The following is a 25005-nucleotide window of genomic DNA, read 5'->3' as shown; positions in this document are numbered from 1 at the left end:
TACATTTTTCTGCTATACTACATTACACACTCAAGTCTAACTTGCTGCTCACTATAAACCCAGCTCTCTTCTCCAGTAGCCTATTGGACTGTTTTTAATATTTCTGTAGATTTCTTTAAATTCTGAAGGCTATATTTATAAGGTCAGCATATGGTTACCATTGCTTCTAAAACACCCTTACCTCTCTGCAGATTCACTGTAACAGCGTTGCACTTGTCAGACAAATGCAAAGCAGCCTCATCCAAGATTATTCTACAGGAGAAAAATAGGGGAAAAAAATGGCCGGTTAAAAACTGTGCACTTCACACTCAAAGTAAATTATATGACATTATGTAAAAAGCCAGAACATATTTAAATCCTAAAGTTTTTACTCTCTATTGTAACAGTTTTTAATAATTATCCTTTCATCTAGCTGTAAGGGCATGGAGATGATTATTGGCGAATAAAATAATTTAATTTTGTACTACCATCAGTTTAACCTTTTGTGCGGTTGTCAATTATCTAGGGCTACATGTAGTCTCCCTAGATCAGAGGTCCCCAAACTGTGGGGCTGGCCCTGTCACCAGCCTCAGCTCAGCTCTGCTCCCAGCCCCGCGCCAGCCCCCAGCCTTGGCCACTGGCTGCGGATCCGTTCCCAGCCTGGGGCTGAGGCCAGGGGCAGAGCTGCACCTGGCCACAGGCCGGCTGCTGGCCCCCGGCCGGCTGCTGGCCCCCACCAGAGCCCCACTCCCGCCCCAAGGCTCACCCCCCACTGCGGCCCCAGCCTCAGCCCCTGTGTCTCTGTCCACATCAGTCCTGCACCCCACCCCACCCGGAGGGGGGCGACCCTCAAAAGTTTGGGGACTGCTGCCCTAGATCCTTCTGGGAATGATGAGTAGATTCCTTGGAAGGCAGTACAGCTTTCCTTTACCATATGACAGAGGTTTAAAATATTTTTTAACATAACATAAAATTTATTTCCAGAATACAGCACTATTACAAGACCATTTAAAAGGATACCACAATAGGAACAGGCTTTAAATCCAATAAAAATACTAAAGAACCAATACTCAAGTAAAAATAGGTGAATAACAATATTAACTTAGGATGAGCTATAATCATTATGTATTTCTTTATCTACTATCCAGCCTGACCTAAACAAATCCTTGTTCTAGAGATCTGAAGATGCCATCACGCTCAGCAGCCCACACACAAACTCCTGATTTTACAATATTTTTCAAGCGTATTTAAAGGTATCACAACAACAATTAGCAGTGGGACAAACAATCCACTCAAGAACAATGGATTTAAGCAAACCCAGGGATTATATCCAGGCAAAGTATAATAAATAGCCTGGAATAAATGTAATTCTCCACTCAAGGAGAATATTTTCTCCATAAAAGACAGAAAAAATGGTTACTCACCTTTCTGTAACTGTTGTTCTTTGAGATGTGTTGCTCACATCCATTCCATGTTAGGTGGCGTGCACACGCTGAGTGCACAGTTGATGGAAATTTTTCCCTCAGTGGTATCTGTTGGGCAGGCTCTAGCACCCTCTGGTGCTGAGCATGCATGTGCCGGTATAAGGGGCCTGGCCAGCTCCACACCTTCTCAGTTCCTTCTTACTGGCTAACTCCGAAAGAAGGGGAGGACGATGGGTTGTGGAATGGACACGAGCAACACAACTCGAAGAAAAACACTCACAGAAAAGTTAGTAACCGCTTTTTCTTCAAGTGCTTGCTCGTGTCCATTCCACGTTAGGTGACGCCCAAGCAGTACCTTAAGAGGTGGGCTCAGAGTTCATGGATATGAGGATTGCAACACTGCTCTACCAAACCCGGAATCATCTCTAGCCTTCTGGGTGATGGCGTAGTGGGATGAAAAAAATATGCACCGACAACCAGGTCGCTGCTCTGCAAATACCTGGATTGGGACCTGGGCCAGAAACGCTGCTGAAGAAGTTTGAGCTCTCATCGAGTGGGCAGTGCAGATGGCAGGAGATGGAGCACCCACCTGCTCATAGCACAAGCGAATGCAGGAAGTGATCCACGATGAAATTATTTGGGCCAAAACTGGCAGAGCTTTCATTCTGTCTCCTATTGCCACAAAGAACTGCATGGATGTATAGAACGGTTTGGTCCTTTCTATATAGAAGGTCAGGGCATGCCTAATGTCCAATGTGTGGAGACACTGCTCCTCCCTATTCTTATACAGTTTCGGGAAGAATACTGGCAGAAAGATAGCCTGATTACTGTGAAACTGCAACACCTTCAGAAGGGACGCGTGGTGAAGTTGAACCTTGTCCTTAAAGAACACTATATACAGGGTTTCTGACATAAGGGCCCTGATCTCTGAGACCCTCCTGACCAAGGTAATCGCTACCAGGAAGGCAACCTTCCAGGAGAGGTACGACAAGGGGAATGATGCCAACAGCTCAAAGGGAGGGCCTGTGAATCTTGACAGGACCAGGTTTAGGTCTCATGGGGGAATGGGTTCACGAATCTGCAGGTATAGTCTCTCTAAGCCCCTGAGGAAGTGAATGGACATTTAGTGAGAAAAAAAAACGACCTACCATCCACCGGAGGGCGGAAGACTGAGACGGCCGCTAGATGCACCTTAACTCAGTGGCCCCCAACGCGGTGCCCGGACGTGGGGGCATCTTAATGCGCCCGCGTCCTGGCCCCCGGGAGAGCACCCGCCGAAATGCCGCCGAATTTCAGCAGCATTTCGGTGGGGACACCTCTCAATGACGACGCTTGTCGCCGACAAGTGACGTCATTGAGAGGCATCACCCCTGAATTTCGGCGGGGACGCCTCTCGCTGACGCCGCTTGCCGTCCACAAGTGACGTCATCGAGAAGTGTCGCTCCCGAATTTCAGCGGGGATGCCTCTCGATGACGTTGCTTGTCGACGGCAAGTGATGTCATTGAGAGGCGTCGCCGCCGAAATGCTGCCAAAATTTGGCGGCATTTCGGCGGGTGCTCCACCGCCGCAGTGGTCCTTCGGCTGGTGCCCGACAGCCAAAAAGGTTGGGGATCACTGCCTTAACTGATGAGATGAGTAGGCCCCGATGTTTCAGATGAAGCAGATACTCCAGCACAAACTGGAGAGGTGACCTAGAAGGTGAGAAGCCTCACTGGGACGACCACATGGAGAAATGCTTCCACTTGGCTAGGTAAGCCACTTTAATAGATGGTTTCCTACTACCTAGCAATGCCTGGCAGATTTGCTCCAAACAGGCCAGCTCTGCTGGGTTTAACCATGGAGCTTCCAGGGAGTCAGGTGGAGGGCCTTGAGGTTCGGGTAGAGCAATCAGACATGATCACGCAAGATCAGGTTTGAAGGGGAGGGAGTGGCACTGAGGTCACTACTGACAGTCCAATAACATTTCGAACCAGTGCTGGCATGACCATGCTAGGGCCACAAGAATAACCTTCTTTCTGTCATGCTTGACTTTGAGTAAGACTGTGCATGAGAGGAATGGGGAGAAAACGCATAGAACAGATGCTTTGTCCAGGGGAACAGGCATCTGTGAGCAAGCCTGGGCTGCGCCTGCATAGAGATCAAAACTACTGACATGTACCTGTTTGCAACCAGGCAAAACAGGCTCTGCAAGCAGGGGAGTCACCTGCTGCTGGAAGATGGTCCTGACTATATCAGGATGAAGGGACCACTCATTGTGAGAGGAGAAAGATCTGCTGAGGTGATCTGCCAGATTGTTCTGAGCTCCTGGAAGGTGAGATTGAGTGCTTTACGCAGAATTCCCATAAGCAAATGGCCTCTTGACACAGGGGGAAGAACATGCCCCTCCCTGCTTGTTGATGTAAAACATGGCTGCCATGTAAGGATTTGCATAACCTTGCCTGCAATCTGGGATAAAAAACATGCTAGGCGGACCCCACCAAGCTCTCTGACATTTATATATAAGGAGAGTTCCTCCTGGGACCACAGACCTTGATTTCTGAGGTGCTCAAGGAGAACCCCCCAACCTAGCTTGGATGTATCCAAGATTAGGGATACTGAGGCATAGGGTTTGACAAAGGCAATCCCAAGCCTACTAACCAGGAATCCCCTCCATCGATCAAGGGAGGCGAGGAATTGTAAGCACCAAGTACAAGGGGCGCTAGAGCCAGCCCAATGGACACCATTGAAGGAAAAATCTCCGGCAACTGTGCATGCGGTGTGCCATACCACCTAACATGGAATGGACACGAGCAAGCACTTGAAGAAGAAATAAAGGCTACAATGGTTATGTGAGCTTCCATATTTTAAGAACACTCTAATTTATACCTGAGAGTAGAAGAGGACTTATCCAGTGCAACGTTACTGGAAATGCTGAAAGTTTCAACAGTAAGTAGAGATCTGGTTGGCAAAAACAAAGGCCTAACAACAAAAAAGGAGAAAAATTTTTAATACATCCTACATATTTAGAAATGCAACAATGCAATCTTAAAGATTGATCAAGAGAACTATTTTTAGTTATAAATTTTTCTTCAAAACAAGCCTGGACAAATATGCATTCTGATACGTAAACTGGAGCATTCCTGAAGAGTATCTTACTAAACAGTTACAGTACCATAAGGAGACAAACACATTCATTTTATTTACCTGTAATCAAGAGCACAACTCCAGAGGTGTATATGAAAAGTTGTAATGGAAGCTGGAGGATTATATCCCAAAACAGGCTCATCAGAAATATTCAAAAAATATAAAATCTACAATTACAAAAAATATGATTATGATCTTTCAGTATATGTTATGTTAGTAAACAACATGGATTTTTAAAAGAGATAATCCTTAATACATACTATAACAAAATGTTTGAGAGAGAGAAGGTGAGGGGGAGAAACCCAAAATATTAAGGGGGCATTTACTGAGTAATTGAAAGGAAGGGAGAGTGTTCTATGTAAAAAGGGGAGAATGAGTGAGAAGGAAACCCTCAAACTGTTGAGAATTAGACAGTAGAAATGGAAACCTTTTAATCCAACCCAACAACTACAGAAGTTCATGTTAGTTCCTACATAAGGATTAAGAATTTAAGAACAACCACACTGGATCAGACTAATGGTCCATCTAGTCTAGTAACCTGTCTTCCAACAGTGGCCAATGCCAGATGCTTCAAAAACTATTCAACAGAACAAAGAAATCATCAAGTGATCCATCCCCTGTCGTTCAGTCCCAGCATCTGGCAGCCAGAGGCTTAGGGACACCCAGAGGATAGGGTTGCGTCCCTGACCACCTTGGCTAATAGCCATTTGTGGACCTATCCTCCATGAACTTACGTAATTCTTTTTTGAATCCAGTTATAGTTTGGGCTGCCACAATAGCCCCTGGCAAAGACTTCCACAAGTTGACTGTGCATACTGTGCAGAAGTACTTCTTTTTGTTTGTTTTAAACCTGCTACCTATTAATTTCATTGGGTGACCCCTGGTTCTTGTGTTATGTGAAGGGGTAAATAACACTTCCTTATTCACTTTCTCCACATCATTCATGATTTTATAGACCTCTACCATATCCCCATAGTAATCTACATTATTCCCTAGAGTCTATTTTTCCCCCCACTAATTTGGTCTGAACCCACTCCTGACAAGTTTTTACTATTAGCAAAATTTTCTCTCTCATCTGATCTTGCCCATCTTTAGTTGAAAGGTCAACATTTCTTGTAATACTATTTGAGTTTACTCCTCTACATGTATTGCTTTCAAGTATTTGTTCTCTCCCTTAATTTAAGCTACAAATGTTACATTTCTTCTAACCTCCCTCATGTATGATACAGTCCATCATTTTCTTTGCAGCTCTTGCCCCCTAGTTTATTGCTATCCTTTTTATAAAGAGGTACTACCCAAAGGTGTTCCAGATAAGGCTCTCACCTCAGTTCTGGGTACTCAGGAATTTTCTCTCTAGTCATGTGTGCTATATCCTGAACCTCTATATTCACACATCTCAATATAGCCTTTTATTCTACTGCAGTCTGGCATTACAGGCTTATATTTAATCAGTCATTCACTCTTGCTCCAAAGTTTTTTATTCCAACTACTACTATTCAAGCTAGTTGTGGAAAAGAGATAGGAGAGAAGTGATTTAAGAAATTAAATGAGCAGATGGAAATGAAGACAGTTATAGGGTTGAAGATCTGAAGTGGAGAGAGTCCCTTAATAGCCTTTTTTGTCAGTTGAGAATTATTTATATTATAGGATTCAGAGGTGGACATGAAAGTGGTGAACATAATCAAGCATTGGTGTATTGAGATCTTCTACCTAATAGTGAGAGAGCAGTTTGAGGTCAACATTCTGGATTTCCTAAAGTTGAAAGGGTAGGATTCAGAATGATCATAATAGGGGGAATTGTTGCAAGTGAGATGAGAAATAATGACACAGATAAGGATTTCACAACAAGATCAAACTCTAGCAATGCTCTGGAGGCAAGAGGGGAAAGAATGTCAAAAGGACAGCAATAACACTTCTGAGAACACCGTAAGATAGTGATATTGAGTTAAACACAAAGCCAAAAGACAAAGATTTTTCATGAAGGATCAGTTCAATCTTTAAAACAATCAGTAGTAAAACTGAAATTAAGCATGAAATCAAGAAAATTACATTAACCTGACCTGTTCATGCCAGCTTAGACCTGAAGGCAATACTCTGTGCTGGAGAGTGGCTCCTCTCAGCCCAACAGCAACTAGAAATTCCTGCATAGAAAAGTTATGCAAATTAGTGTACATTAAATTAGTGTGTATGTTTTGAGATTTGGAACTCTGAACTGTGGGTTTTATCTTGTTCCCACTTAAGTCAACAGCAGGACTCCCACCACTTTCAAGGGGGATGTGATTGGGTCATAAGTCTGAATTCAGAAAGGTACTATTTCAAGAAGATAAACACTATGCATCAATAGTCATGTCCCTGAAATCATGGTTAACACAGTCTAACCCTTTTTGTAAAATAATATTTTATGAATATCAAACCACTATCATTCAGGGGTGCTGTTCTAAACAGTAATGTGAAGACCAAAATAGGCCAAGAAGCTACACTGTAATGAACAAACAAAACACACAATATTATTTAAAAGGAATAGATTTTTCTAGTTTTAAGTAATAATATAACCACCTATCTGTAAGTACACATAGCATCTTTTGCCCTGAAATATCCCAAGGCACTTTACAGATTATATTCACGGGGATCACTCAAAAACAACTGACATGCAACCACATCTAGGGTGGAATCTGGCAGCCATTCTAAGAGGAGAAGCCACGAAGTGACTGACTAACTTTTTGTTTTTGTTTTTTTAATAATGTTCTGCAGTCCTGCCTCTTCTGTTTTGTTGATCATAGGGTCTTTCTGTCTTTTGCTTCAAAAAAGAACTCCTTTGTGCACTGTTTCATCAAAGAGCTTGTTCTCAAAATACTTAGAGAGACAATTAAGTGTTCAGTTTGGCTTTCTAGTCTACAATCCACAAACATCTAGCTATAGTACTGCATGCTGTGGTCTATGCCACAAATCTTTAAAAGTCCAAAGATGCATATGACACGAAAGTTACAGACAGTGAGACCTTATGAAGGATCAATTTTACATCTGATAGCTGGGTCTGAAAAAATAAAATAACCTATCCAGGCCCAGATACAATATGGCTGCTATTACCATTAGAGAGGCATATGCTGCCTCATTTTAAACCATAGAGCAATTTCTACCCCAAACTCCATGGGCTCCTTGGACAACAGGTCTACTACTTTTGAAGAAATCCATCATTTCAATAACTAAATAGGCAACAGCAAAATCACAGGCTGTGATTTTAACTTAGGCATCAGGTAGAATGTTTTTTATTATCTCTACAATTCTCTTATTTGCTCCCACCCTGACTTAACCATATTTCCTATAACTGGAGGTACATAATTCAGACTTTTTTCTTAGAGGCTGATGGAAAGTACTCACTGTTGTCTCACTTTCCATTTCATCAGCCACTTACTTCAGAAGTCTCTGAATTGCCCTAGGGCAACAGAGCATGAGCTCATACTGGTACAGAGGAAAGAGCTTTTCCTGGTTTCTTTGTCTCCAGGGCTGGAGGCTCAGACTCCTCTACAGATAAGATGATCTGAGGGTACTACATTTTCCCTTTTTTATGAGTGACACAACTTTTCCTCCTTCAGAGAGAGATTAGGTTTATGCAAGCTTTTTGCTAGTTCCCATTTATTCTTAGATTTTGCTGATTCACTGCGGACTGAGAACTGAAGTCAAGTTCTGACCTGAATTTTCCCTTTTCCTCCTTTCTTGTGCTTAATGTTGAACTGGGGAGGGCATAGTGCTCATCGAGCCTGACAACGAGAGGTCACTCCCTACTCTGTGTTGAGAAGATAACCGATTTTTTTTTAAAATAACGGAAAGATCTAAATACTTCAACTTCAGTAAAGTATTTGCTATTACAAGGGAAATTATTCGTCAAACTACAGAAGATGGAGATTAGTACAAGAATTCTGAGGTGGGGTGAGGAACTGGCAATGGGTTGTGCTGAAAGGTGAATTCTTCAACTAGAGGGAGTTTACTAATGGGAGTTCCTCAATGAACACTTGGGACCAATCTTATTCAATATTTTTATTAATGGTGATACATAAAATAGTAGTATGCTAGTGAAATTTTCTAATTCAAAAGTTGGGAGCCATCATCATTACAGAGAAGGATTAGATTATTATACAGGAAGATCTGGACGACCTTGAAGACTGAAAGGAACAGATATGGGTTGAAATTCAATAGTACAAAGTTCAAGGTCATGTACCTAGAGCCTAATAATAAGAATTTCAGCTATAAATTGGGGGTTTAACAGTTGGAAGTGGCAGAGGAAGAGAGCTGGTTGATCACAGGATGACTCAATGTGCTGTGGCTATGAAAAAAACAAATACTATCCTAAGACTTATCAGGAGAGGCATTTCCAGTAGAAATAAAGTATTAATGCCATTTTATAAGGCACTGGTAAGATCTCATTTGGAATACGGTGTACAATTTTGGCTACCCATGTTCAAGAAAGATTAATTCAATTTACAACAGGTGCAGAGAAGAGCTACTATGATGATCAGAGGAATGGAACACCTATCTTACGAGAGGGGACAAAAAGAGCTTGGCTTGTTTAGCCTAGCAAAATGAAGGCTGGGAAGGGATATGATTGGAGAAGGGGTGGGAGGAGTAAACACCAGCGAGTGTGAATAGCTATTTAAACTAAAGGAGAATCTTGGCACAAGAAGAAATGGATATAAACTGGCCATGAACAAATTCAGGCTGGAAATTAGAAGAGGGCTTCTAACCATCAGAGTGAGGTTCTGGAACAGCCTCCAAATAGGAGTTGTGGGGGTAAACAATTAGTTAATTTAGTTTTCAGAGACAGCTGGATAAATTTCTGAATGAGACTATATGACAGGGTTGCTTGTGATGGGTGGGCGGGGGGGGGGCAACTTTGTGTCTGATGTTTCTAAAAATCTCATGCCTCAGGGCTTCAGCTCGTTGCCTGAAGTGGGTCTGGATGGATTCTCTTTTTCCACCAATATATTCTGTGTTTGTGCTCTGAGGGGCACTAAGCATTCTTGTTCTCTCTCTTGGGAGCCTAGTTGGCTGGCTCTTGCTCAGAGTCTAACTGACTGCCATATGTGGGATTGGGAAGGAATTTTTACTCCTTGTCAGATTGGCAATGACCTTGGAGGGTTTTCTCCTTCCACTTCAGTGTAGAGTGTGGGTCACTTAATGGGATTATCTGGGTAATCAACTGCCTGCCATCATAGTGTCCTTGGACATTGGTGCACCTTGGTCCTACTTATTGTCTTCCTGTGGCACATAATAGTTTAGTCTCCTGAGAGCTGTAATACTTTGGTCTAATTTTGGTTTTTAGTTTTAGTGTGCGGGTACTAGGTGGAGTCGGTGGCTTGTGATATACGGGAGGTCAGTGCGACCGGCTGTACCTCATGTTCACCATTTTTACAAGACTATGATAAATGTTGTACAGAGTATGCCTTGTGAGATATCATTTGGAAACTCATAATATACTGAACATTACTGTCCTGGTAAAATGTGTGTATTAACGTTGTATGTAAAGTTAGAAGATTCTACTGTATAACATAACTGTAACATGTTCCAAGTTTAAGAAAAGCAAGCCAAAAGCAGTTTTTCAAAGACAAAAGATACCTGGCTGGGGCTCCAGTGTATCAGCATAACCAGATGAACTACATTATAGATCAACACCTAGTTAAATGGCCATTCTTCAGCAGAAGGAAGAGTGTAAGCAAGAACTTTGCATACTGATAATAGAACTGGGGGTTCCAGTGTAAACAGAGTGGCTGTTGCCTGAATCTGAGCTAGAGGTAATCCTCAAAAAGGGGAGAATGGAATAAGAATGGAGGACACACACAACACAAATTACCTCTCGCCCTTCATCTATACTCACGACAGCTACAACATCATTGAACTGGGGGAGGTGGTGGTCCTGGCTGAAGCAATCCTGCCAGCCTGCTGTAAGCCTTTGGTAAAAAAAACCCTTTTTGCTTTTAAGTTCACTTAGCTTGTTAAGTATTAGTTTGCGTCTTATCTTTTTATTTTCTTTGTAACCAATTCTGACTTCTATGCCTTATTACTTGTAATCACCTAAAATCTTTCTGCAGTTAATAAACTTGCTTTATTGTTTTATCTAAACCAGTGTGTGTTTGGACTGAAGAGTTGGGAACCTCCACTTGAGATAACAGGGACTGTGCATATCATTTTCCATTGATGAAATGACAGACTTTATAGAAGCTTGAATTGTCCAGTGGGTGCTGGGCAGTACAAGAGGTACATTTCTGGAGGAAGGTCTGGGACTGGGAATTTGCTGCTGTCACCATGTATGTAATTCATGAGTGGCTGGCCAGAGCATTTATGTAATATAGCTGGGAGTGATTTTGCATGCTAGAAGCTGTGTGTGAACTGGCTAGGAGTGGTGGTTCTCACAGCAAAGCAGTGTAAAAGGCACTCCAGGCTGGAGTATTGAGAAGACACAGCTGTCCCGCAGTCCAGATTGTACCCCGTAGAATGTTACAATCAGATTAGATGATCTTGTGGCCCCTTCTGGCCTTAAACTCTATCTTATGGCTTGCCTTTTCCAGGCAGTGCCCAGTTGCATCTGGAAGAGGGAGACCCCCTATTCCGGTCAGAAGCCACTGTAGCACTTCCAGAAATATGGCTTGGTTGTAGTGGATATCACTAAGGAAAGGCACTTACCCCAGCTGAGGAAGATCAATGGTGGCTAGTGGAGATGCTCTGTAGTTAGAGGCAGTGGCTAAAGGGCATTAGGAAGGTGCACAATGATCTGTTGCATCATTCTGGGGTCCATGAAGAATGGAACTACAGGTCTAGTGGTGTCCCTGTTCTGGAGGTTGCCAATGCCCTGGCAAAGCTTGAAGCCATTGAGCTGTTGAGCCCTTGTGATGGTCTGAAGTTGGCTCCCAATGGAGACTCCCTCTTTTTCCATCCCACCTGTGTGCCACTATAAGAGCTGTTGGATTCTGGGTAGGGGGAGCAAAGCAGAGCCAGAGCTCTCATCTTCTGCCCATACCAATGAATGCAGGAGCCAAAGCCAAATGAACTCGTACCAGTGCAGACAGTGAGACTGGAAGTAGGCAGGAAAAGGCTGCTCTTTAGGGTAAAAGATAAAATATTTCCCTACCAGGCAAAGCTGCCAATGAACTGAACGCTAAGCTTATAGCTCTTTGTATTTATCCCTGCCTGAGGTGGAGAATCACCTCCACAAATGCATAGCAGAGGTAAAACAGAGCAAAAAATGGGCAAGAAGGCTAACTGGCCAAAAAATACAGATCCTTTAGATAAAAGCAATAGTGATCAGCACAAGGAAGCACATGAAATGTTAGGCTGTTATGTTGGTAAATAACAGACATAACCACAAGTAATACTAAAGTAGTTTTAAAATCTAGTAAAGCATTCAGATTTCAATAATTATGAGTTTAATAGTTTAAAAATGGACATGGTTCAAAGTTTGTAGTTATTTGTGTTTATCTATGACCTTTAGAAGAAAGTTTGAATTCTTGTAAATGCTTTCAGGTAAATTAGGTGTCTGAAATAATCTAGACAATGCATGAAAGCTCAAAGTTGGAAACACAAACCTTTGTGTTGCTCTCCGATTTATTTGACTGGATTTTCACTGCAACAGACAGCATACTTAAACAGTCCACTCCCACACCATCTGAAGAAGTCCTACTGAGACCATCTTCTTCGGAAAAATAAATGGTAGGTTCTAACCAATGTGGACGCGTTGTGGTAGGCAGTCGTATTTCAGATGGAGGGACAACTCCATCCACCACACCTGTACGGAGATTGTAGCTACGGTTATCCGGTGCAGCAGAGATGTTTGTGATTTAGGTAAAACCATTGGAAATCTGTCTACCCTTACCTGGTGATAAGATAATTTTAAGTCTCCAGCTAATTACCAGCAATTAACTTTGCTATATTATTAGCAAAAACAGAAAGGAGAGCTCAGACATGAGTGATAGGAAAGCTTCTGCTGTTGTACATCCTCCGTCCCTAGAAGTTAGTGATTGGGAGGCTGGTGAAGATCATGAGAGACAGTGCCAGATGTATGTCATTCCCCCAACTTAACAGAAGCCCTCACACTGAAATTCCCTTAACCTCATTGCCGCTCATTTGAAGTTATATGAACAGGAAACCTTAAAACTGACAGATACCACTCTCCTTGGCTACAATGGAGCTGTCATCCATGGAGACTGTTTGGTCCCTTTAAAATACTTTGCAGTCAGCCAGTAATTTAGCCAGTCAGGAAAGGACCTAAAACCTACATTAGGATTTCAAGGAGTGCACACAGAATTGTACCATGTTGGAATTACATGGAAATTAACAAATGAGAGTGACACTTTTTGAAAAAGAGACAATTTCTGCAGATTTGAGAGTTTTGCAGGCCAGCAGTTGCAGAGGTCATTTTAAGCTAGATTGATCCCAAAGCAAACATATTAATTATTGTTATTTATTATTTGTATTACTATAGTGCCTAGGGACCCTAGTCATGGACCAGAACCCCATTATGCTAAATGCTGTACATAGAATAAAACGACTGTTCCTGCCCCAAAGAGCCTGTATTTAACAATTAATTAATCTTTACCCAAATTTACATCCATTGACATTTTAAGTTCCTACCTTGATGATATAAACTGAGGCTGCTAGAATGAAGACAGATGTAATGTTTGTCTTCAAAACCTTCATATTTAGTCACACAGAATAATGAACCACTGTTGAACTCAAACCAGAATTCACCACGCTTGCCTTCCAGGATATTCCCACCATCCTGCTGAAGAAAGAATCAAGAAACATATCGCCGCTTGTGGAATTATTGTTGCTTAGGACAGTATAATATAACGTGCCACTTGCTACCATATAGCTCTCCTCTCCTTGTATTTAATTTTCCTAACATCAAATTATGAAGTAATCAAAAATGTTTAAACATAGAATCACAGTCAGATGAACCCTTAACCATATCATTAAGACAGTGATACTCTAATATCTGAAAGACACTCATATGACTACTTGTGGAGTCATATTTGCTGTTTGTACAACAAAACTGCTAATAAAGCAATAATACAACAGATAGCACCAAGAGCTCCTGTCAGCATAACAAGATACATTATGCCTGTAAGTAAACCTAAGACTCAGCACAATATTTTCCATTTCTGATACCTCACCTTTACATCTGTGAATATTGATACTAATCCATGATTAACGTTTAGAAGAACAGAGAGAGAGCTCTGTGTGTTCTTGTTTTGCAATTCAAGCTTTTTCTTCCGGCGTGACCGATAGTTTGGATCAACTGTGGAATAATATTGTAGAGTTTCCTCCTCAGATCCACTCTCATCATCTACAAGAAACAACAACAAAATAACTTGATGTAACAAATACAAAAGTTATCAAAGAAAATTACAAGTTTTTCACCTTTAACAACATTCAATTTCATAGCACTATTTTGGCTAACATTCTAGCCATATCAAAACATTCATTTACACGTTTCTTTGTGGGATATGTATAATCACTTTATTTTATATCTTCAAGTCTTCCCTTTTTAAACTTAATAGTCTCAGGCAACTGTATCCATCTTATGCCACTGTTGTTTAAGTGGATTTATAAAATACATTACCATAATGAATTGTAGATTTGAATTGACTAAAGCTGTCTTTACTGAAAGTATTGATCATTTGGCTGGCCACTGACAGTCCAACACCATATGAAATATTCTCAAATGTTTCTACAGGAGATGGAGCTGTGGGTTCCCACAATAATAAATCATTGCTGATCCTAGAAAGAAAAAAAACATTATTGTTGCATTATTAAACATCTGATTATATTCCCACTTGAATTAAAGCTAATTAATGTGCAACAGTCCTGCATCCATGCATCCAACGAAGTGAGTATTCACCCACGAAAGCTCATGCTCCAATAGGTCTGTTAGTCTATAAGGTGCCACAGGACTCTTTGCTGCTTTTACAGATCCAGACTAACATGGCTACCCCTCTGATACCAGTCCTCTAACAGATTTCAAAATAGTCTGCAAAAGGATAAGATGAGCTCAAGAGCACAAATCACAGTAACATATATTAGTGAGCAAAGAGATGCTAATAAACTGCTCTTTAGATTTTTTTTACAAAAATATGATTATTATTATTTACATGTCAGGCATTTGATTGTGCAGCACAAATCCTTTACATACGCTAATTCAATGGATATGTCAAAGATAGTTACTCTGGTTGCCTCATGGATGTTAAAGAAATTCACAGGATGCACATTCTAGATTTCTTTGCTTAAGACAGTCTTTTGGGCAATCTGAGTTTAAGTTTTGCTTGAAGTGGAAGTGACTTCCCAAGACTTGTCTTATGAGGACTGAAGGGGCATGGAGTGCTTAATTAATGGCTGAGGTGTCATCCAGAGCACAAAGTCAGGCTTCTGAGGGATAGCTGAGGCTATAAAAAGGACAGGATTTCATATTTTTCGAGGGTAGGGTTAGAGAAATTTAGTGTAAGTACCTGCATATTGATTAGATATTTAATAAAATTTTGGTTTGTGATTTCACTATGACACTTAAGTGTCAATTTCTATATCAACTTCTCTATTCTTTCAAGACGGGTTCAATTTTCCTTGATGATTTTTGTATGTTTTTATATTGTACATTACTGATGCTAAGATTGTAAATAATGATTTTTTTTTCTCTGCCTTATCAAATCTGTTTTATTTAAAACTAGGGCTGTCAAGCCATTAAAAAAATAAATTGTGATTAATCGCACTGTTCAATAATAATATACCATTTATTTAAATATTTTTGGATGTTTTCTACATTTTCAAATATACTGATTTCAATTACAACACAGAATAACAAAGTGTACATTGCTCACTTTATATTTATTTTTTATTACAACTATTTGCACTGGGAAAAAAGAAATAGTATTTTTCAATTCACCTAATACAATTGTACTTCAATCTCTTTATTATGAAAGTTGAACTTAAAAATGTACAATTATATTAAAAAAAACCCTGCATTCAAAAATAAACCCATGTAAAACTTTAGAGCCTGTAAGTCCACTCAGTCTTACTTCTTGTTCAGCCAATCGCTCAATTGTTTACATTTGCAGGAGATAATACTGCCTGCTTCTTGTTTACAATGTCACCTGAAAGTGAGAATAGGCGTTCTCCTAGCACTGTTGTAACTGGCATCGCAAGATATTTACATGCCAGATGCACTGAAGAGTCATATGTCCCTTCATGCTTCAACCACCATTCCAGGGGACATGCGTTCATGCTGATGACGGGTTTTGCTCGATAACAATCCAAAGCAGTGCAGACTGACGCACGTTCATTTTCATTATCTGAGTCAGATGCCACCAGCAGAAAGTTGATTTTCTTTTTTGGTGGTTCGGGTTCTGTAGTTTCCGCATCGGAGTGTTGCTCTTTTAAGACTTCTGAAAGCATGCTTCACACCTTGTTCCTCTCGGATTTTGGAAGGCATTTCACATTCTTAACCCTTAGGTTGAAGCTATCTTTAGAAATCTCACATTGGTATCGTCTTTGCGTTTTGTCAAAAAGTGTTCTTAAAATGAACAACATGGTCATCATCCAAGACTGCTATAACATAAAATATATGGCAGAATGCAGGTAAAACAGAGCAGGGGATGTACAATTCTCCCCCCAAGGAGTTCAGTTACAAATTTAATTAACATATTTTTTTAATGAGCATCATCAGCATGGAAGCATGTCCTCTGGAATGGTGGCCGAAGTCTGAAGGGTCATATGAATATTTAGCATATCTGACACGTAAATACCTTGCAATGCCAGCTGCAAAAGTGCCATGCAAACACCTATTCTCACTTTCTGGTGAGGCTGTAAATCAGAAGAGGGCAGCATTATCTCCCATAAATGTAAACAAACTTGTTTGTCTTAGCGATTAGCTGAGTAAGAAGTAGGACTGAGTGGACTTGAAGGCTCTGAAGTTTTGCATATTTTTTTACTTCAGTTACATAAACAAACAAACAATCTACATTTGTAAGTTGCACTTTCATGAAAAAGAGATTGCACTACAGTACTTGTATGAGTCAAATTGAAAAATACTATTTCTCTTGTTTATGATTTTTACAGTGCAAATATGTGTAATCAAAAATAATATACACTTTGATTTCAATTACAACTCAGAATACAATGTATATGAAAATATAGAAAAACATCCAAAATATTTAATACATTTCAATGGGTATTCTATTGTTTAACAGTTTGATTGAAACTGTGATTAATTGTGATTTCTTTAAATTTAATCATATGAGTTAACTGCGAATAATCAACAGCCCTATTTAAAACTACACACACACACAGGGAAGGGAAAATAATCTAATTCAACAATTTTTTAAGCGGAATTTGAAGAGGAGTTCAAGTAGACTGTGGCAACTGTAAGATCTTAAAACAAATGTTCATTTGGTGGAAGCAAAAACTTATTTATTTTATTCTCAATAGAAAAGACCTACCAAACTGTTCTGAGTGGCTGGCTGCTCAAATAGGGTCCCGAGAGGAGACTTCATTGAACTTCTGATAATAACTTAGAATAGCATTTATATAGCACTTTACATTGTTATAGAGCTGTTCAAATATTACAGGACAAATTAATTACTGCTGTAGCTACTGACTTAGTTGTTCTTATGACCAATGAATACACTGACCAGAAGTACAGATCATACTAACCAAGCAAACTAATGCTTATACTCACCTATTGTAAAGTTTCTCATAAAAGCTCTTGTTTGGCAGTGTTAAGTGAACTTTTGGTAACATGAGTTCCAGTACATAATGAGAATTGCTGATTGCTTTATCCTGAAACTCGGTCATCTCAACTGCATCACCTGGCATCACCATCTGAAAATAAAACAAAACATACAATCTCAAATTGTTGAGGGTTACCTGGAACACAAGATGCATATAAACCAGAAAGGCAACATTCATTTGTATCTACAATGATTCTGTAAACAGAAAGATTTTGTTTTACCTCTTCATTTTCAAACATGACCCTACGAGAGGAAAAAGGAGAAGGCTCTGGTCTTCTAAGATCACAGACATCCTTAAGAGAATGAGATCCTCCTTCCTCTTCCTCTTGAAAGTTTCCATCACCCTCTTCTTCTTCAGCTGCTATCCTTTCCAGAATGGAGTGTATAGCCAGTGGGTTTATTTTCAGTACAATCCTGATATTGAAAAAAGCAAGCAAAATAAATTATTAGTGATATATGCTGAGAAATTTTACAGTAGATATCCACTGGAGAGGTATATGTGCCTTTTTTATGAGTTAGCCTGTGAAAATGCATTAATACATATAATATGTATAAACTAATACATTAGATGTCCAAATTAATTGTTACATTGCCTACATGTACTATTGTACATAGAAAGTCATCACATTGTAAACTTTCATCCAAAAAAAGTGTGAGAATCCGTTACATTGTCTGGCATAAATCAATGAAAAACAGGACATTCAAAGTGTGGATTGAAATTGCCTCTTTAATTTATGTAGCTACATAGGTTGGGCCTTTATATTATAGATCGTATGAACATCTAACCAGGGGTCTCCCAAACATTAAACATCCTTTTATGTGACAGGAACTACAATATCCAGGCTCAAGAAGAGGTGCAGTATTAGCTCAAATTTTCTGGTTTTGCAGCAGCATCTTAACAGTTAAAAATTAATTTTGTGTTAGATTTTCACTTGAAGAGTATAATAAATTCAGAGGTACGAGAAAAAGTAAAATGAACATGAACAGTGTAAAGATGGAAGAATTGTTTAAACTTTTACTCAAATCAAAAATTAAAATCAATCATACTGCCAAACATCACACACCTGGCAGTGCCATCATGCATTCCCACAGCTCATCAGGATCCTCACATGTTCAGCTGAGCCAGGGAAAGACAGCAATTATTTGTTATTCACTTATACAAGTTGTGCCTTCTTGCCACATGGGGCTGCTGTGGTACCTGCTGACAAGCAAGCCTCTCTGCCTCCCACTCCCACTGCCCTCTGTGCTGAAAAGGGGCTCAATACTGACTCCATCTAGCTTGCTAAATCAGGGTGTCTCTTCCCTTCCCCATCACTCACACCTCATGCACCTCAGCAGCCCCAGGCACCACAGTACATACCCATCTCATGAGAGTTCTGGTGAAAATGCTCCATGCATCCGAGTAGTGAGTCATCCATCCGCTAGCACCTCCAGTCACCCCATTACCTCCAGGCAACTCCACCAGCAATCACCCCCACATAACATCTTTGGACTCTCTCACCACCCAGCTTCCTTTTCCCAGACAGCACCCAGCTTTCTTCCCTTATAATTCTCCATTCACCTAGCTTTTCCCCACCAAAAGTGTAGGAGTTTAGTTATAATTGGCTCATTCCATCCAGAAGTCATATGATCCACTAATAAAGATCTGTGTTATTTCTGCATGTAAGATTTCTTCATCTCTAGGTTCTATTCAATTATAGGGTTCAATAATGACAAACTCTTACTTTGTGCTTGATGTTTAAAGTAGCAGTCTCCCAGATTTTTAAAAGAATTATGATGAAAAATTAAAGATATTTTACCGTGGCCAATCAAAGTTGTCAGATGATATCATATCTCCATCTATGCCACTGGACACTTGAAAGAACTTTATTGAAGATTCTGTTTTATCTTCTTCAAATAAGCCTTAAATAAGAGAAAAGTTTGTAGAAAGATCAAAAATACAAGGGCCGGAGTCTGCCTGCAGGTACAGCTGAGCAGAACCCTGCTCCATGATTTTAACAATTTTGAAGCTATTGCTTTTACAGTCTTGATATCTAGCAACACCAGTAAAACAAGTCACATTTTAAGTGTCTCTTTTTGTCCTAACAACAACTACAAACTGTATTACCCAGAAAGACTTTACTTTAACTTCAGTAAGCTTTTGCCTGTATTTACTGGTACATTTCAGCTAGAACCAGAAACTTTAATTATATAATGGAACTAAAAACATTAAACACCAAGCTTAATTATCTGGTATTATGATTCAGTTTTGTATCATGCTCAGACATATACGTCGACTTGGGTTGAGGTTCTATCATAGAAATACCGGAAACTGAAGTAACACAGCTAAAATACTCCAAAGTGCAAAATGAAAGTTGTATTCTCAAGAGGGCAAAAGTTCTATTTAAAGTTGCAAGACCTCTTTGTTAACCAAATGATTGCTTGACAATTGAAAAGCATAGTTAGCATTAATATAACATTTGTACTTCTTACCAGCTAGCTCTTTGAAGGTAAGCTCCAGTTTAACTTGTTCTGGAGTTGAACCTCCTATAAACTCAGTCTTGAATTCCATATCTGTAAATTCAAGATGAAGGATTTCTTTCTGAAGTGATTTTTTAAACCATGGTCCTCTTTCCTGATCTGATCGTAGGTCAGGTATAGGGAAGCGAACAGAAAGATCTAATGCTGGTGAAGTGACTTGCACAGAAATTCTACAGTTTCCTGGTGTACGTGAATCATCCAGAAAAACTTCGGTAAACGCTTTGTGCTAGAAAATACAAGGTGAAAAGCAAACTAGAGAAGCAGCATTAAAAAAAAACTTTACTGACTTGATACAATGGTTATAATAGGTAAAGCTGCATTTTTTTATACAATTTCATACAGTCCTATACATGAACTATAAGAGAATCTGGACCAAACATACTTTTTTTTGCTAAGCTATTAGAACAGGTACTGTCAAGCTTCTATATTTAATCAGGATTGAAAAAAATAAAATATTCAGGACAGAGCTATATAGGTATAAAATTTGAACCAGCGGTGCAGGGCTGCTTCTAGATTCCCATTATTGGAAGTTCAAATGGGTATTTTGGGGCCCCGCATTTAAAAAACAAAACAACCTTCCAAGAGGCTAGGGGGTAGTTAGATCCCTGGAAAATCTTGGATCTTAAGAGTTTAAAAAAGTAAAATTTAGCTAATGTGTCGGTATTTATCATTTATAAAAAAAGATGACAACTCTTCAATCTGCCGCTGCTCCACTACTTTACATTGGATGGCTTTGTACATATTCTGACCAGACAATAATTTTGAGCCCCTTTAAAATGTTCCCTTTGCCTCCTGGTAGCTCCAGGCCTGCCAGCACGCACACAAATTAATTTCACTCACCAGACTAATGTGTTTGTTGTAAGATGTGTACATGTGAGATGCCATCATCTCCACTGTGGTTAGTTTCTGTGGCTGAAGTAAAGAATTTAGTCTGTCCACAATACTGATATCCAGTTCACAAAATACTGGACTTAGCTTGATTTGTAATTCTGCTTTCTGTGGAACAGAGCTCAGTCTTCCTTGACTACCCTACAAAAATAAGTACACCAATATTCTCAATGAAATACTGAAAAATAAGTTACAAAAACAAAGGATGCTTGCAATATACATCTTTCTATGCAACTATCAAGATTAATAAAGTTACCTTTAAAGATTAGAGAAAAAATATTATGCTACAGCATAATGCAACAATGCAGTCAGGTTGGTTTTTTTTTTTCCAACCTTACCTGAGGTCCTCTGTTATCTGAGTGCTTATAATGGAGCTGAAGGCATGAAACGGGATGTGTATCATTTCCTTTTTCAGAATGAAATGTTAGCAGCTTGAAAATAAAAAAATATAATAATTAATAGATGTAAAACAAACAAAAGAACTAGAGAGCAGGAAAAAGCACAGTCTACCTGCCCCAAGCTGCCAGCCAATCCAGTATTCAGCTGCTTGTTTGACAGCCACAGGCCCAATAAAGAACCACAACTTCTGATTCAGACTGGGGAGACTGCCCAGAAAGCCCTGAGCCTCACATACCACATTTGAGGAGACAGATAGGAAGTGATCAACAAGCACAGGCGCAGCTGGGAGCAGATGGACTATAGCACCTGAATGACAGCAACTAGGGCCACCATCATGAATCCAGTATCATAGACTCATCTCAATCTGAGTATGAGCAAGGAGGAGTTGGGCCAAGAGTAATCACCTAAGAAAACCTGCCCACTGCCCAATTGGATAGGGTGACAAGCAGCACTTCCTTTGAAATGTTTCAACCTCATTTTCAAAACAGAGTTCCTTTTGCTTCACACACACAAAACATTAGAGAACTCTACAGGCTTGATCCTTTGGTGGCAGGGAAGAGGACACTGTTGATCACTATCTGAGTTTTCAATTAAAATTCAAGACATGTCTTAACGTTACCCAATCACTACAAAAATACAATAAATTAGTAATCTTAACTTTTCCAATTCTAAGAGTAGTGTAGGATTTCCCTTCTGAAAACCTCTCCAGTTAACATTTAAATTGCCCTGGTGCTTGGCTAAGAACAGTATTTTTACTTACCTCTGTATAGTGAGGTTGAATGGAGCAGGAGTCGGTAGAGAAAAGACATTCCAGTAGTTCCATATGCCCAATGGACAAATCTGTGCTGAAGCATCGAGCAGCAGACCTTTGTCTTTGTTCATAAGAGACTTTGATACCAGTACCTATAAATCTGTTATGAGAAATAAAGGTATAAATATGTATAAAATGGATTGCTGTAATCATTTTGAAAATTCAGAAACATCTAGTGTATATATGTGTGTGTGTGTACATATATATTAGGGCTGTCAAGAGATTAAAAAATTAATTATGATTAATCACTCTGTTAAACAATAATAGAATACCATTTATTTAAATATTTTTTATGTTTTCCACATTTTCAAATATACTGATTTCAATTACAACAGAGAGTACAAAGTGTACAGTGCTCACTTTATATTTATTTTTATTATAAATATTTGCACTGTAAAAAATGAAAAATCATATTTTTCAATTCACCTAATACAACTACTGTAGTGCAATTTCTAACGTGAAAATTGAATTTACAAATGTAGAATTAGGTGCCAAAAAAAACTGCATTCAAAAATAAAGCAATGTAAAACTTAACAAGGCCACTCAGTCCTACTTCTTGTACAGCCAATCGCTCAGACAAACAAGTTTGTTTACATTTGCAGGAGATAATACTGCCTGCTTCTTGTTTACATTGTCACCTGAAAGAGAGAATAAGTGTTCTCCTGGCACTGTTGTAGGTGGCATCGCAAGATATTTACGTGCCAGATGCACTGAAGAGTCGTATGTCCTTTCATGCTTCAACCACCATTGCAGAGGACATACGTCCATGCTGTTGACGGGTTCTGCTCGATAACAATCCAAAGCAGTAGAGACCGATGCATGTTCATTTTCATTATCTGAGTCAGATGCCACCAGCAGAAAGCTGATTTTCTTTTTTGGTGGTTCAGGTTCTGTAGTTTCCGCATCGGAGTGTTGCTCTTTTAAGACTTCTGAAAGCATGCTTCATACCTTGTTCCTCTCGGATTTTGGAAAGCACTTCACATTCTTAAACCTTGGGTCAAGTGCTGTAGCTATCTTTAGAAATCTAACATTGGTACCTTCTTTGCATTTTGTCAGATCTGTAGTGAAAGTGTTCTTAAAATGATCAACATGTGCTGGGCCATCATCCAAGACTGATATAACATGAAATATATGGCGGAATGTGCCCCCAAGGAGTTCAGTCACAAATTTAATTGACTTTTTTTTTTAATGAGCATCACCAGTATGGAAGCACATCCTCTGGAATGCTGGGTAAGCACTGAAGGGGCATACGAATGTTTAGCATATCTGGCATGTAAATACCTTGCAATGCCAGCTACAAAAGTGCCATGCAAACATCTGTTCTCACTTTCTGGTGACATTGTAAATAAAAAGCGGGCAGCATTATCTCCCATAAATGTAAACAAACTTGTTTGTCTTAGCGATTGGCTGAACAAGAAGTAAGACTCAGTGAACCTCTAGGCTCTGAAGTTTTGCACTGTTTTTGGTTTTGAGTGCAGTTATGTAACAAAAAAAAAATCTACATTTGTAAGTTGCACTGTCACAATAAAGAGATTGCACTACAGTACTTGTATGAGGTGAACTGAAAAATACTATTTTTTTAATAGTGCAAATATTTGTAATCAATAATAATAATAATATAAAGTGACCACTGTACACTTTGTACTCTCTGTTGTAATTGAAATCAATATATTTGAAAATATAGGAATACATCCAAAAATGTTTAATAATTTTCAATCAGTATTCTATTGTTTAACATTGTGATTAAATTTTTTTTTGAGTTAACTGTGTGAGTTAACTGCGATTAATTACTCCTTGGGGAATGCTGCGCCAAAAAATCCTAAATTCTGCACCAAAAAATTCAAAATTCTGCATATTTTATTTGTCAAAATAATGCAATATAATCAAACCAGTTTCATTTATTTTGGTAATTTATTTGAACTACCATACAGGAAAAAAAACAAACAAAAAACAACAACACAGTAACTGCTCAGCATTTCCTAAACACACGAAAGTTAAGCTGCAAATACTTGGTAGCCAATACATTGCATTCCAGTTATAATCCTGGATTTTCATTTAAATTACATTACTTTTACTGTGGTGTTCTGTAAAGTAAAATGTTGCTTTAAATTACTCAGACTTTCACACAGTTTTGCTAATCATTGTCCTGCTTTTTTTTTTTTAAATGGATAAGTAAAATAGATCCTGAGCTGTAATCTAACCACACTCTGCCTCTCTGGCACAGGAAAAAAAGCGAGTAAGCACACAGACCTTCCTAGCTGAGGATTTGGTTACTGTCATTTACAATAAGGCTCTTTTACACCACTCTGGAAAGATAAAAGAGCCTTAATTGACTAAGAATGGGAACTAACTAACAGTGGGAACATTAGCAGCCTACCTTCTTAGTTGTTACATCTCTGCCTCAGGAACAGAGCCTGCTTCATACAGCCCTATGCCTCCAAGCCTGGGATGCAGCAACAGTGAGAGAGAGGGACTGAGTGAGTCTCTCACTCTTTCACACGCAGGCACGTGCCCAGCCCCAGCCCCTTAACATAGGGTTGCCAAATTTCTAATCACAGGAAACCGAACGCCCCTGCCCTGCCCCTTTCTCCAAGGCCCTGCCCCCCGCTCGCTCCATCCCCCCCACCCAGGTCGCTCACTTTTCTGGGCTCTTGGATGAGGCCAGGGATGAAGGGTTTGGGAGGGGACTCCAGGGCTGGGGCCAAAGGCTTGGGGTGCGGGGTCCCAGTGGTGCTTACCGTGGCTCCAAGGAAGTGGCCACCAGAGCCCTGCAGCCTCTAGGCATATGGACAACCATGCGGCTCTGTGCAGTGCTTGCTGCCTTCAAACCGGAAGGCACCACCCCCCACAGCTCCCACTGGTTGTGGTTCCCGGTCAATGGGAGCTGTGGAGCTCGCACTCGGGGCGGGGGTCCTGGCCGCTCCAGTGCCTAGGGGCTGAAGGGACCTGATGGCTGCTTCCAGTAGCAGTGCAGTGCCAGGGCAGATAGGTAGCCTGCCTCAGCCCTCGCCACACCTCCAACCGGAGCCACCAGGCTCCCTTTTGACTGGGCGTTCAGGTAAAAAAACGGATGCCTGGCAAGCTTACCTTAAT

The 25005-nt window shown here is 39.9% G+C and overlaps 1 protein-coding gene across 4 annotated transcripts in view; it reads right to left on the bottom strand.

Annotated features, from left to right (window-relative positions):
• The window catches only part of ATG2B (autophagy related 2B), an 83117-nt gene that overhangs the window by 26491 nt on the left and 31621 nt on the right, over window positions 1–25005 (bottom strand). For 3 of the 4 annotated variants that reach the window (XM_045012484.1, XM_045012483.1, XM_045012481.1), the window contains 15 exons: window positions 21862–22012; window positions 21041–21133; window positions 20655–20843; window positions 19767–20040; window positions 19094–19196; window positions 17516–17708; window positions 17243–17385; window positions 14138–14295; window positions 13689–13861; window positions 13147–13297; window positions 12102–12301; window positions 6588–6668; window positions 4588–4694; window positions 4270–4362; window positions 182–252 (listed from right to left, as the gene is read on the bottom strand). In XM_045012484.1, coding sequence (XP_044868419.1) covers window positions 182–252; window positions 4270–4362; window positions 4588–4694; window positions 6588–6668; window positions 12102–12301; window positions 13147–13297; window positions 13689–13861; window positions 14138–14295; window positions 17243–17385; window positions 17516–17708; window positions 19094–19196; window positions 19767–20040; window positions 20655–20843; window positions 21041–21133; window positions 21862–22012 — 2180 coding nt within the window. The remainder of the gene's footprint in view (window positions 1–181; window positions 253–4269; window positions 4363–4587; window positions 4695–6587; window positions 6669–12101; window positions 12302–13146; window positions 13298–13688; window positions 13862–14137; window positions 14296–17242; window positions 17386–17515; window positions 17709–19093; window positions 19197–19766; window positions 20041–20654; window positions 20844–21040; window positions 21134–21861; window positions 22013–25005) is intronic. The other variant, XM_045012482.1, reaches the window with a different exon arrangement.

The sequence above is a fragment of the Mauremys mutica genome, chromosome 4, assembly GCF_020497125.1.
Source record: "Mauremys mutica isolate MM-2020 ecotype Southern chromosome 4, ASM2049712v1, whole genome shotgun sequence".
In the NCBI taxonomy this organism is placed as follows: domain Eukaryota; kingdom Metazoa; phylum Chordata; order Testudines; family Geoemydidae; genus Mauremys; species Mauremys mutica.
Note: the sequence above shows the minus strand (reverse complement) of the source record. Positions and strands in the feature narration are given on the sequence as shown.